Genomic DNA, 12,647 nt, shown 5'->3' on the forward strand with positions numbered 1-12,647 from the left:
CAGTGAGTAGACCACTTGACGCAAATCCTAGTTTCTCTAGTATGAGTAGGCCCTAGGCTATTTGTGCATGGTGGATTTGCTGTTCACAGTGACCCCCTATCATTAGCCATATAGCCTAAGTGAAGTGGCCTTGTCGTCGTCTCACACAGTGGTGACTTTGAATGCAACCAGACGTGTATCAGGTTACTTGTGATTTAACTGCGCTTATAAATAACACTCCAGGCCAAGCCTTTTTCAGCACCTCACCATCGGAGCCACGGTAGCACATTGACTGTACCCCCATCTCTGATTGGGTATAATGGGAGGCGTACCAAGAAATACTCAGCTATTTGCTATTGTCCATCGTGCTGTCAATCGTTACACGTCTACTCTGGCCCACCATAGATAGGGCTAGTTAGAGACTGAGTCTAGCTAAATAAATTAGTAGTTTAGGCTATAGCCTACATATCTCAGCACATGTGTGACCCCCCAAAATCATTATAGCTACTACCCGCTTTTCTCTGGCTATCCAACCCAACATGACTGTGATAGGCTGACAAGACCTGTCAATAACATCGCCCTTACCGCCCACTTCCGCCCTCTCTCACCGCTCCAGATAGTTTATTTCTCGAGTGTTTATGTTTCGTATCCACAACAATAGCAACATTTGGACTTTGATAAGCAGGTTATTTGATTTGAATACGTCTTTCCAGTTCTTCATGTTGTTGTGTTTTTGTTCTTGAGTTTGTTAGCTAGCTACTGCTACGATGTGTTTAGCCGTCCAGTGCACAGTTTGTCAGCTGTCGTTGTAATGTAAAACCAGCTAGCTAGCCAACGTTAGCTAGTATTTAGCTAAAAGTCATAGCCTTTAGCCATGATGCAATGTTAATTCTGTGTTGTCTAGTGGTATATGATGCTTGGATGGAAGCTTTGGCGCAGCAACCAGGCTAAAAGCAGCATGACTTTTGAGTGACATCTCAACACTGTACAGCATGAACAGCGAGGAAGAGTTCTACGATGCCGAGACAGGTGGGAGAAGCTGTGACTTACTGAGATTGGAACAGAATGTGGCACCCACCTGAGACTGTCTCTGGTGATGCTAGCCAAGCTTGATGACATGAGAAAATATGTTTGATTTTAGACTTTTGTTTCAAGTGTACATCGTAGCTTATTTTTTTCTTCCATCTAAATTTATTTGAAATACAAAGACATTTACACTGACATTAGGTGTATTGGGCCTATATTAAGAGGTCATCAAATGTATTTTATGTAGGGCTTCCTTTACCAGGGTCTCCATCTTTCAGGTTTGGACTCGGATGATTCCTGTGAGGTCAGCTTTAAAGACGCCCTTGTGTACGACAGCAAGCAGTCGGCCATTGGCAGCCATCCCCAGGAGAATGGAGTTTGGGAGCGCAGGTGAGGTTCCAAGATAATGGACTCCATCAGGCACCTGTTCAGTGTCGGTTATTGCTGTGCTTTATCAATTCTTCGCTGTCAGATGTGATGCATGTGTAAACCACTGATTATAGCACATATGCCTACAGTAGCTGCCCCTTTCATCTTGCAGATTCTTATCTTAATTTTCATGTATTTGTCCAGATGTTATGGGTCATTCTGTGGTAATGAATACAGAGTTCTGATGTACGAGAATTAGCCTTTAACATCACAGGTTGTATGTGTTGATTAAAAAAAAAGTTAACTTCACTCAGTTCACTCAGTCTATTCTACATACTGCACGTGTGTTTGTTTCAGGAAAGCCCTGCCTGCTCCAATGATCTCCAGAAATAACTTCAGTGTGTGGAGCATACTTAAGAAATGCATTGGCATGGTGAGTCATACATTGAAATATTTATTTGTAAGATTCTTATGAAAAGTTCAAGCAGTCATCATGTTATGACCCTTTTTGATTTATTTTTCACTGCTCTGATTTTACAGGAACTGTCCAAGATAGCAATGCCAATTGCGTTTAATGAGCCTCTCAGCTTCCTCCAGAGAATCTCAGAATACATGGAGCACACTCACCTTCTCCATCAAGCCTGCTCCCTGCCTGACTCTGTAGAACGCATGCAGGTAAAGATTAATGGACTCTAGGGCTGCACCTACCCACTATTTTTTTAAACAATTAATCTAGCGATTATTTTTTGAGAAGTCGATTAATCTAACGACTATTTTAACAATTATTTTAAATATAATTTTTATTGCTTGATCAATAGAACCCTTAAATTACCCCAAATAAATATAAAACACGTGTCTCATTAATATTTCAATATTTTATTCAATCATCTTCTTTTAAAAACAACAAAATGTAACAAGAAACAAAGTAGCTGCCCTGCATAAAAGCTGCAAAAATCTTTCAAATAGCCAAAAACCATGTAGCTGACAAATGAATGGAATGATAAAAGGTGCAAGATAATGTTTATATGGCCTAAATAAATAGAAAATCAATTTCCAATACTGTTAGTTTTGACCGGGCGCAGCCATCTTACTACTTTGCGGCGCGTCAACACACTTTTTGCAAGTCAATGTATTTACGTAGTTGTTGACTACGTCGACGCGTCGCCCCAGCCCTAATAGATACCTACAGTATATACACTTTACTGTGTCCATTAAACCCAAGTTTCTCTCTCTTTCTCCCTCTCTCTCATCTTCTCTCTGTCAGGTGGTGGCTGCTTTTGCGGTTTCTGCTGTTGCATCTCAATGGGACAGAACTGGAAAGCCATTTAATCCTTTACTGGGAGAGACGTACGAGCTAACGAGGTATGGTGTTCAGAGTAAGGTCACTTCTTTGATTGCTGATGTGTGGCTGCGTGTTTTTAAACAGCAGGCGGCTCTTCCTGTTCTAGGGAGGAGGAAGGCTATAGGTTGATCTCGGAGCAAGTGAGCCACCACCCACCCATCAGCGCCTTCCATGCCGAGTCTCTGAAGCAGGAGTTTGAATTCCATGGCTCCATCTACCCCAAACTCAAGTTCTGGGGCAAGAGTGTGGAGGCCGACCCCAAAGGCACAATGACATTGGAGCTACTCAAGTGAGCATTTTGTGATTTAATGGACTAGAGGATTCAATGATTATTTATTGTTATTTGTCGTATGTAGAAGATACTGGTACGATAAAATGCTCAGTGGATAACCAGAGTAAACTGGTTGTGATTGTACTCCTGATCTTTCGCAGACACAAAGAGGTGTACACATGGACAAACCCTATGTGCTGCGTGCATAACATCATCCTGGGAAAACTGTGGATTGAGCAATACGGAACTGTGGAAATAGTCAACCATAGGTAAGACGACAAATAGCATCACTTTGACGTGACAAAACTGTGACATTGAACTTTTGATAGTTGTTTGGGTCTGTGATAATACCTCCCCCCCCTCTCTCACCCCTCCCCCTCTTTTCCACCCTCAGCACAGGAGACAAGTGTGTGTTGAACTTCAAGCCATGCGGCATGTTTGGGAAGGAGCTGCATAAAGTGGAGGGACATATCCTGGACAAGAGGTAAGAGCACACAACCATGAGTCGGTACTTGGCCATTCATTGGTTCGTACTCATCCTGTCAGCGCTAACCTGCTACGGCACCATTTCACTACACAGTAACTATTTCTCTGTTTGTTTTTGGTCCCGTTTTGTTTTGACCAGTAAGAAGAAGCGTCGTGTGATCTACGGGAAGTGGACGGAGTGCATGTACAGCGTGGACCCCAAGGTCTATGAAGCCAACAGGAAGTCGGACAAGAAGGCCGGGGGGAACTCTAATAAGCAGAAGCAGGTGATTGACCAACACTTCCCGGGTGGTTTAGCATTTTTCCAGTGTTTAAAGGTTTACACAATATCAGTTAGAGTTAAGAGATACACTTGCAAATCAAGAAATATAACATAGTGTGGAGGGATTTCAGAGTTAAGTAATTGACGTTCGATTTGTTTTTGTATTTTTCTAAAATGGTATCTTTTTCTTTCATGATACCATGCAGTGGCTTAGTGTAAGGTAAGGTAACCATGTATTGGATGGTAGCTATAGCATGCTACTGTACTGCAGTTGTCTAGTTCAAGTTACATTGTGCCTGTTGTATAGTGTATCTTGTCAGTAATGCCAGCATCATCCAGAACAGCTTGCATTGCTCCTTGAGAGAGATCTGTTGAGTATTTGGTGGCTTTAGCGTGTTTGAATACATTTTGCAAAAATGTAGTTTATGTACATTCATAGTAATGTCCATTGGTGTGCTTGCGTGCGTGCGTGCGTGTGTGTGTGTGTGTGCTTGCGTGCGTGCGTGTGTGTGTAGGAGCAAAGTGTGGAAAGTGAAGAGGCAGATGACATGCCAGATGTTCAAGAGACGGTGACTGTGATACCAGGAAGTGCCTTACTATGGAGAATAAACCCACGACCTGCTCACTCAGCCCAGGTAAAACACACCCACACCAGCACCCACTCACCCCTCACTTGACCCAGAGTCAACGTGGATAGAGATCTTGTCTGTGTTTCTAATTCAAACCCCCTCACCCTAACCACTGATATTTCTCTGCTGTGTAGATGTATCATTTCACCTCATTTGCCATCACACTGAATGAGCTGGAGCCTGGCATGGAGAGGCGGTTGGCATCCACTGACTGCCGTCTACGACCTGACATCAGAGCTATGGAGAGTGGAGACATGGGTAATCACATGCACACGCGCACACACACACACACACACACATACAATGGTGGTTGATAATGCTGGCCATACATTTTTTTTCTCTTTGTGGTGTTTTCGTTCTTTGCGGTTTTTACATTATTTTAAATAAAGAGGGAGGGCCCGCCTGCGAGCGCCTGGTGGCCGGGTTTACCATGGAGCCAGACCGGGCCCAGCCCCAAAAAGCGATGTGGAGACACCATCTCATCCTCTATCCCGTGGACCCACCACCCGCGGGAGGAACTGTCGGGGTCGGGTGCGCTGCCAACTAGGTGGCAGTGAAAGCGGTGGGCCCCGACGGACCGGACCCGGGCGGCAAAGGCTGGCTCTGGGGACCTGGAATGTGACCTCACTGGGGGGAAATGAGCCTGAGCTTGTGAGGGAGGTGGAGCGATACCAATTACATCTGGTGGGGCTAACCTCCACGCACAGCACCGGCGCCGGAACCAAACTCCTGGATAGGGGTTGGACTCTGTTCTTCTCACGGTCAAGTTCAAGTTCAAGACACTGTTCGTTCTCACGGTATGAGGTGTAAGGCAGGTGTGGCTATACTAGCTAGCCCCCAGCTGAGCGCCTCTGTGCTGGAGTTCACCCCAGTGGACGAGAGGGTCACCTCCCTGCGCCTTAGGACTGTGGGGGGGGGGGACTCTGACTGTGGTTTGTGCTTATGCACCGAACAGCAGTTCGGAGTACTCGGCCTTCCTGCAGACCCTAAGTGGAGTCCTATTTGGGGCTCCTGCAGGGGACTCCACTGTCTTATTGGGGGACTTCAATGCACACGTGGGCAATGATGGAGAAACTTGGAAAGGCGTGATTGGGAGGCATGGCCACCACGATCTGAACCTGAGTGGTGTTTTGTTGTTGAACTTCTGTGCTAGTCACGGTTTTTCCATAACAAACACCGTGTTCGAACACAAGGATGCCCACAAGTACACCTGGCATCAGAACACCTTAGGCCGAAGGTCGATGATCGATTTTGTTATCGTATCATCTGATCTGAGGCCATGTGTCTTGGAAACGTGGGAGAAGAGAGGGGCAGAGCTGTCCACTGATCACCATCTGGTGGTGAGATGGTTTTGATGGTGGGGGAAGCCTCTGGACAGACCTGGAAAACCCAAGCATGTAGTGAGGGTGAACTGGGAACATCTGGAGGAAGAGCCTGTCCGGAGAGATTTCAATTGCCACCTCCGGCGGAGCTTCTCAGGCATCCCTGTGGAGTCTGGGGACATCGAGCATGAGTGGTCGGTGCTCAAAGCCTCTATTGCTGAAACTGAGGCCTGAGGGCCATAGGTAACCCTCGGACACTGTGGTGGACAGCGGTGGTCAGGGAAGCCGTCCGACTGAAGAAGGAGGCCTTCCGGGATATGTTAGCCCAGGGGACCCCAGAAGCAGTTGCAGGGTATCGACTGGCCCGGAGGGCTGTGGCTTCGGCCGTGACCAAGGCAAAGCAGCGGGTGTGGGAGGAGTTCGGAGAAACCATGGAGAAGGACTTTCGGTCCGCACCAAAGTATTTCTGGAAGACCATCAGACACCTCAGGAAGGGAAAGCGGGGGACCATCCAAGCTCTATACAGCAAGGAAGGGACACTGCTGACCTCAACTGAGGAGGTTGTTGAGCGTTGGAAGGAGCACTTTGAGGAACTCCTGAATCCGACTAATCCACCCTCTACGATCGAGGCAGAGCTGGAAGATGATGGGGGGTCATCGTCAATTTCCCTGGAGGAGGTCAATGAGGTAGTCAAACAACTCCACAGTGGCAAAGCCCCAGGGACTGATGAGATCCGTCCAGAAATGCTGAAGACGCTGGGTGTTGAGGGGCTGTCTTGGTTGACACGCCTCTTTAACATTGCGTGGAAGTCTGGGTCAGTGGCAAAGGAGTGGCAGACTGGGGTGGTGGTCCCAATATAAAAAAAAAAAGAAGGGGACCAGAGGGTGTGTGCCAATTACAGAGGCATCACATTACTCAGCCTCCCAGGGAAAGTTTACTCCAAGGTGCTGGAAAGGAGGGTCCGGCCAATAGTCGAACCTCAGATCGAAGAGGAACAATGCGGATTTCGTCCTGGTCGTGGAACCACCGACCAGCTCTTCACTCTCGCAAGGATCTTGGAGGGGGCTTGGGAGTTTGCCCAATCTGTCTACATGTGTTTTGTGGACTTGGAGAAGACTTACGACCGGGTCCCTCGAGAGGTCTTGTGGAGGGTTATGCGGGAGTATGGGGTGAGGGGGTCCCTACTTAGGGCCATTCAATCCCTGTACACCCAGAGCGAGAGCTGTGTGTCCTCGGCAGTAAGTCGTCTTCCTTTCCGGTGGGGGTTGGTCTCCGCCAGGGCTGCGCATTGTCACCAATCCTGTTTGTGATTTTCATGGACAGGATATCGAGGCGTAGCCGGGAGGAGGTGGGTTTGCAGTTCGGTGAGCTGTGAATCGCGTCGCTACTGTTTGTAGATGATGTGGTCCTGATGGCATCATCTGCCTGCGACCTCCAGCACTCTCTGGATAGGTTCGCAACTGAGTGTGAAGTGGCTGGGATGAGAATCAGCACTTCTAAATCTGAGGCCATGGTTCTCAGCAGGAAACCTGTGGTCTGTCCGCTCCAAGTAGGAAATGAGTCCTTACCCCAAGTGAAGGAGTTCAAGTATCTGGGGGTCTTGTTCACAAGTGAGGGAACCATGGAGAGGGAGTTTGGCCGGAGAATCGGAGCAGCTGGTGCGGTTCTGCAGTCGCTTTACCGCACTGTTGTGACGAAAAGGGAGCTGAGCCAAAAGGCAAAGCTCTCGATCTACTGGTCTATCTTCGTCCCCACCCTCACCTATGGTCATGAAGGATGGGTCATGAACGAGATCACGGATACAAGCGGCCGAGGGTGGCTGGGGTCTCCCTGAGAGATCGGGTGAGAAGTTCAGTCATCCAGGAGAGACTCGGAGTAGAGCCGCTGCTCCTTTGCGTCGAAAGGAGCCAGTTGAGGTGGTTCGGGCATTTAGTGAGGATGCCTCCTGGGCGCCTTCCTAGGGAGGTGTTCCAGGCGTGTCCGGCTGGGAGGAGGCCGCGGGGTAGACCCAGGACTAGGTGGAGGGACTGCATCTCCGCACTGGCCTGGGAGCGGCTAAAGATTCCCCAGGCAGAGCTGGTTGATGCTGCCAGGGAAAGGGATGTCTGGGGCCCCCTGCTGGAACTGCTGCATCCACGACCCGACCCCGGATAAGTGGATGAAGATGGATGGATGGAAGGATGGATGGATGGATACTTCCGCACGCACTTCTGCTTTATTCTGTCACCATTTCTGCTCGGACCTTCATCAGGACAGTAGTTTTAACGGTTCGGCTCAGACCTTCAACAGGTTGACAGAATAAAGCAGAGAAAAGTGTGTGCAGGAGAATGCATTTTTTTTATTTGAAAAGTCTATATAAGGGGATCTATGTAATGGAATTTCGTTATTCACACTCATGTATCCTGTGAAGTAACGTCTGAATCTGATCAACCTTTAGGAATATACCAGAATCCGTTACATCTTCTCCCAGTACCACAAACATTTTTGAACGTATGCACATTGATCTCTTCACTTTTACGTTCTTTTAGACACAGCAAGTGTGGAGAAGGAGAGGTTAGAGGAGAAGCAGAGAGCTGCACGCAAGGAGCGTTCCAAGGAGGACGATGAGTGGTCAACTCGGTGTGTTTGGCTTAACAAGTGGCCCTTACAAAGTGTATTTGCTGTCATGTTATGTTGCTCTTAGCATTATTTTTTAAAATCCTTAATTTGCTTTTTTCGTTCCCCACTTCCAGGTGGTTTGAGCTGGGAAGCAACCCTCACACGGGTGCGCAGGACTGGCTCTACACAGGCGGATACTTCGACAGGAACTTCGCTGACTCTCCTAACATTTACTGATGCAGTCTAAGTGAAGAGTGACCAGAGGAATCTCCACTACCTCTCATTTTTGATTGATTTGATTATGTCATTCATAAGACTCATGATTTCAGAATATAGCCATCCTCATTGGAGTTTTTGGGATACTGGAATCTTGGGATGAATATACGAGACAAAAATAATATTTTTGATATTCAGAAAGTGAGAGAGCCTGGTACATATGGGGGATATTTAATTTTTAATGAGACATTGAATCCTTGTGTCAGTCTTCCAATTTATAAACCAATTTACCCTGATCATGACTCTGTAGATAATATACCCAATGTCATGTCATATCACAAATGAAATGATAGCCTATTTCTTGTTTTTTGGTACCATCCAATAATGTGATCTCCACAGTGATGTCAATATCACTGGAATACTATGCGTTGATCTGATCTAAACTGAGATGTAGGAAAGTGAGAGTAACTGGGTACTCAACCCTCTAGTACATCTGGATGCAATGTACCACACTTCAGAGGGTAATGTCAAATATCGGGTTATTTACATTAGTTTTTATATAGTATGTGAGAACATTAGATTGCTTAACCATCCACATAATATCACAATTCAGATTATTTTCATGGGACTAGAAATGAAAGCTGCTTATGACAACGTTTACTTATATGGTAAACAAAGATATCCTGTTTGTAAATTACTGTTATGATGTTGACAAGTGTAACATAGACGTACATAATACTTCTGTGCATGCAGGTCAACCAGAGGACAATTTACAATACACCTAACTAAAGCAATGAAATTAATGCTATGCCTTGACAGTGATGGAGGATTATATGTAGCATATTCACTCAATGTTGCATAACACACCAGACAGAACTGTGGTATGAATGTCAAGGGTGTTCCACTGGATCAGATAGAGAGAACCATGTTCATAGTTCTCATTCCTTTTCTGTCTAGTGTCCTGTGATGTTGGCTGATCAGTCATGACCCCTGTCTGTATTTGGGGCTCTCAGATTAAGCACAAATTCTCAGTGTCATGAAAGTAAATTCAGGAGGATATATAATTCTATATACTAAGAGATATTCCAGATCTGTCTCCCTTTCCATGAAGTCCAGCTCTGTATTTCTGTGGTCAATGCCAGAGCTTGATGGAAATGCTAACATAATGCCTTTCAATATCTGTCATCATACATTTATGTGAACAGCCATCACGTATGTGAAGTCTTCGCTACAACCCGGAGATGTGAAAATAAGTTAACACCCCATACATGGGCTTCTGTGATTTCTATCTGTGCTAAAGAGTCCATGATCCCTGAAACCTGTCAGACAATGTTTTCTGTCTAGATTTAAGCAGATACCGCACATGATCAGTTGAGGTGCTCACCTATTTTTTTTCCACAGAAAACATTATTGCATAACAATAGGTTACGTTAGTGTACATTAGGCACATAGTGATCTTATCTTTCTCCCCCTACCTCTTTAGAAATATAGATCTATACATTTTGACACAACATTGTATCTTGGCCTCAGATAGGCTATTGGTGCACACAGTAATTGATGTGTGTTTGTGGTGTGTGTCACATTGGCTTATATGATTGTTGTCTGACATTATTTTGAATATGTTTACATGTACTGTGTATGTCCAACCTTTTTTTTCATGTTTTTTTTCAGTGCACTAATGACTTCACCTCTAGCAACAAGGTACAGAAACATGACTCATCCCATTGTAGTGTAGTGTATAGGCCATTTGCAATATTTAAAAATAAATTATGAATATATTTATCCATGAGTAAGTCTTTATTTTAGATGAGATTATGTCAGGATTTCTGCTCTCATTGTGTTCACTACCAAACTAGCCTCGCGTCACCAGTCTCTCCTCGGGGAGGAGAGCCTGGTATCTATTTAATTCACTGCCTTAAACCCAAGCCCCCAGGATTCGAAATCTAAAGTGAAGGCCTATTGAACCGCGCCATCTTGGCTAGATTTGTAGTCATTTGGCTATTTCCGGTGACTTTTGTACTTGCGCAATTGAGCTTTTCTGTCCGACGCGCGTCCACGAAAAAGTTCACCTTTATGTGAAATGTAGATGCATGTTCTCGGCTCTCCCCGCTTTGATTTAGCAATGAAAACCGGCTTGCATATTAAACTGTTTTTGTCAAATATATCCATTGGAGAAATTATTTTTTCATCCAGGCATCTTAGTTTTAACAGGTTAAATATAACTGAACATGTTTTGTTTGCTAGTAGATGGTATTCATTCCGTTCGCGATAACGTTATTGCAGCCAGGCTAAATTCCTCCAGGGAGCCAGTGACCGGCGAGTTGAAGAGCTTCACTCCCCGCCAGCAGGAGCTTTGGCCGCTGCTACCGCATCTCGGATAACCCGCTGAGTTCGTGGCTGCTATTTCACATTCGCCCTTGATCAATCGAATCTTATCTCCGTATAAATACACATTAAGCCTATATCGCCTTATTCACCACAAAATATGTTTCAATCTGAGGTTATTTTCATAGATTTTGCCAAATTTTTGATAATTTACTGCCATGCAGGCCGTCTGCGCTGTCCCCAGCACCACCTTAACAGAGGAAGTTTGAAATGTCTAAATATTCCCAAGCATGTATTTCCATTCGTAAATCACATTAGCTGACCTGCCCGGACAACTGCATCTCATCCGATAAACATAGCCTATGAACAATACATCCATGATGGCAAGCCAGAAACGCAGACACAAGTTCAAGTACCACAAATAAAGGTAGCCTATTAATTCTAACATCAACGGAGTCCCGGCTAAAGTCTTTTAATACCATCCATCGTCATCCGCTTATCCGGGGTCGGGTCGCGGAGGCAGCAGTTCCAGCAGGGAGCCCCAGACATCCCTTTCCCTAGCAGCATCAACCAGTTCTGCCTGGGGAATCTTTAGCCGTTCATAGGCCAGTGCGGATGTTTAATCAAATGTGTTAATGAAAATGACCACAAAAAAGGAGAGTAGTCAAAGCACACCGCTCAAAAAGGGCTTAATACATACAACAAACTGATCAGGCTAATAATTTTTTAATGAAAATGACCACAAGACAACCTCTTGCGCATAGTTGAAATGGTAGTGGGATACGGTGATAAACTGGAGTGATCATTTGACAGCAATTATTAGCCTTTTCCAGGAATGGACAGAAATGGGATATTTTTAGAATAACAGTAATTTATTCACATACAATGGAAAGGAGTTGATGTGTAGGCATAAAGATGAAACGATACACTGAGTTTGGGTGTTTTCAGTCAACGTTGGCGTTGACCGCTTCTAGCTATCGAATGGCCGACTGGTGTAAGATGGATAGCCTAACGTTAGAGAGATAAATGTAGGCTATGGTTATGTTAATAAAGCTAACAATGATGTTGTAACATGCATGCAGCACTGCCGATCTGAACGATTGATTCATTATTACCATGGATCGGTATTGGGATTGATCAAGGGCGAATGTGAAATAGCAGCCACGAACTCAGCGGGTTATCCGAGATGCGGTAGCAGCGGCCAAAGCTCCTGCTGGCGGGGAGTGAAGCTCTTCAACTCGCAGGTCACTGGCTCCCTGGAGGAATTTAGCCTGGCTGCAATAACGTTATCGCGAACGGAATGAATACCATCTACTAGCAAACAAAACATGTTCAGTTATATTTAACCTGTTAAAACTAAGATGCCTGGATGAAAAAATAATTTCTCCAATGGATATATTTGACAAAAACAGGTTAATATGCAAGCCGGTTTTCATTGCTAAATCAAAGCGGGGAGAGCCGAGAGAGCCGGGAACGTGCGTCTACATTTCATATAAAGGTGAACTTTTTCGTGGACGCGCGTCGGACAGAAAAGCTCAACTGCGCAAGTACAAAAGTCACCGGAAGGCCAGAAAAGCACAACTGCGCAAGTACAAAAGTCACCGGAAATAGTCAAATGACTACAAATTTGCCAAGATGGCGCGGTTCAATAGGGCTTCATTGTTGATAGCGGTCAGTGAATGGAGTGGCTGTATCCAGTTCTATTAATACATCCATGGCGCAAGTACAAAAGTCACCGGAAATAGTCAAATGACTACAAATTTGCCAAGATGGCGCGGTTCAATAGGGCTTCATTGTTGATAGCGGTCAGTGAATGAAGTGG

At 45.4% G+C, this 12,647-nt stretch overlaps 1 protein-coding gene across 1 annotated transcript; it reads left to right on the forward strand.

The window, feature by feature from the left end:
* The first annotated feature begins 579 nt into the window (after window positions 1-579).
* LOC311315349 (oxysterol-binding protein-related protein 2-like) lies at window positions 580-10,239 on the forward strand. Its single transcript, XM_084446014.1, has 14 exons — window positions 580-664; window positions 884-1,008; window positions 1,284-1,395; window positions 1,732-1,807; window positions 1,915-2,049; window positions 2,639-2,736; window positions 2,823-3,005; window positions 3,149-3,256; window positions 3,382-3,471; window positions 3,613-3,739; window positions 4,251-4,370; window positions 4,499-4,622; window positions 8,215-8,305; window positions 8,419-10,239. The coding sequence occupies exons 2-14, from the start codon at window positions 972-974 to the stop codon at window positions 8,519-8,521; spliced, it is 1,404 nt and encodes a 467-aa protein (XP_084302140.1). The 5' UTR covers window positions 580-664; window positions 884-971; the 3' UTR covers window positions 8,522-10,239.
* Window positions 10,240-12,647: the final 2,408 nt, after the last annotated feature.

Source organism: Borostomias antarcticus (assembly GCF_949987555.1).
Source record: "Borostomias antarcticus genome assembly, chromosome: 11".
NCBI classification, from domain to species: Eukaryota; Metazoa; Chordata; class Actinopteri; order Stomiiformes; family Stomiidae; genus Borostomias; species Borostomias antarcticus.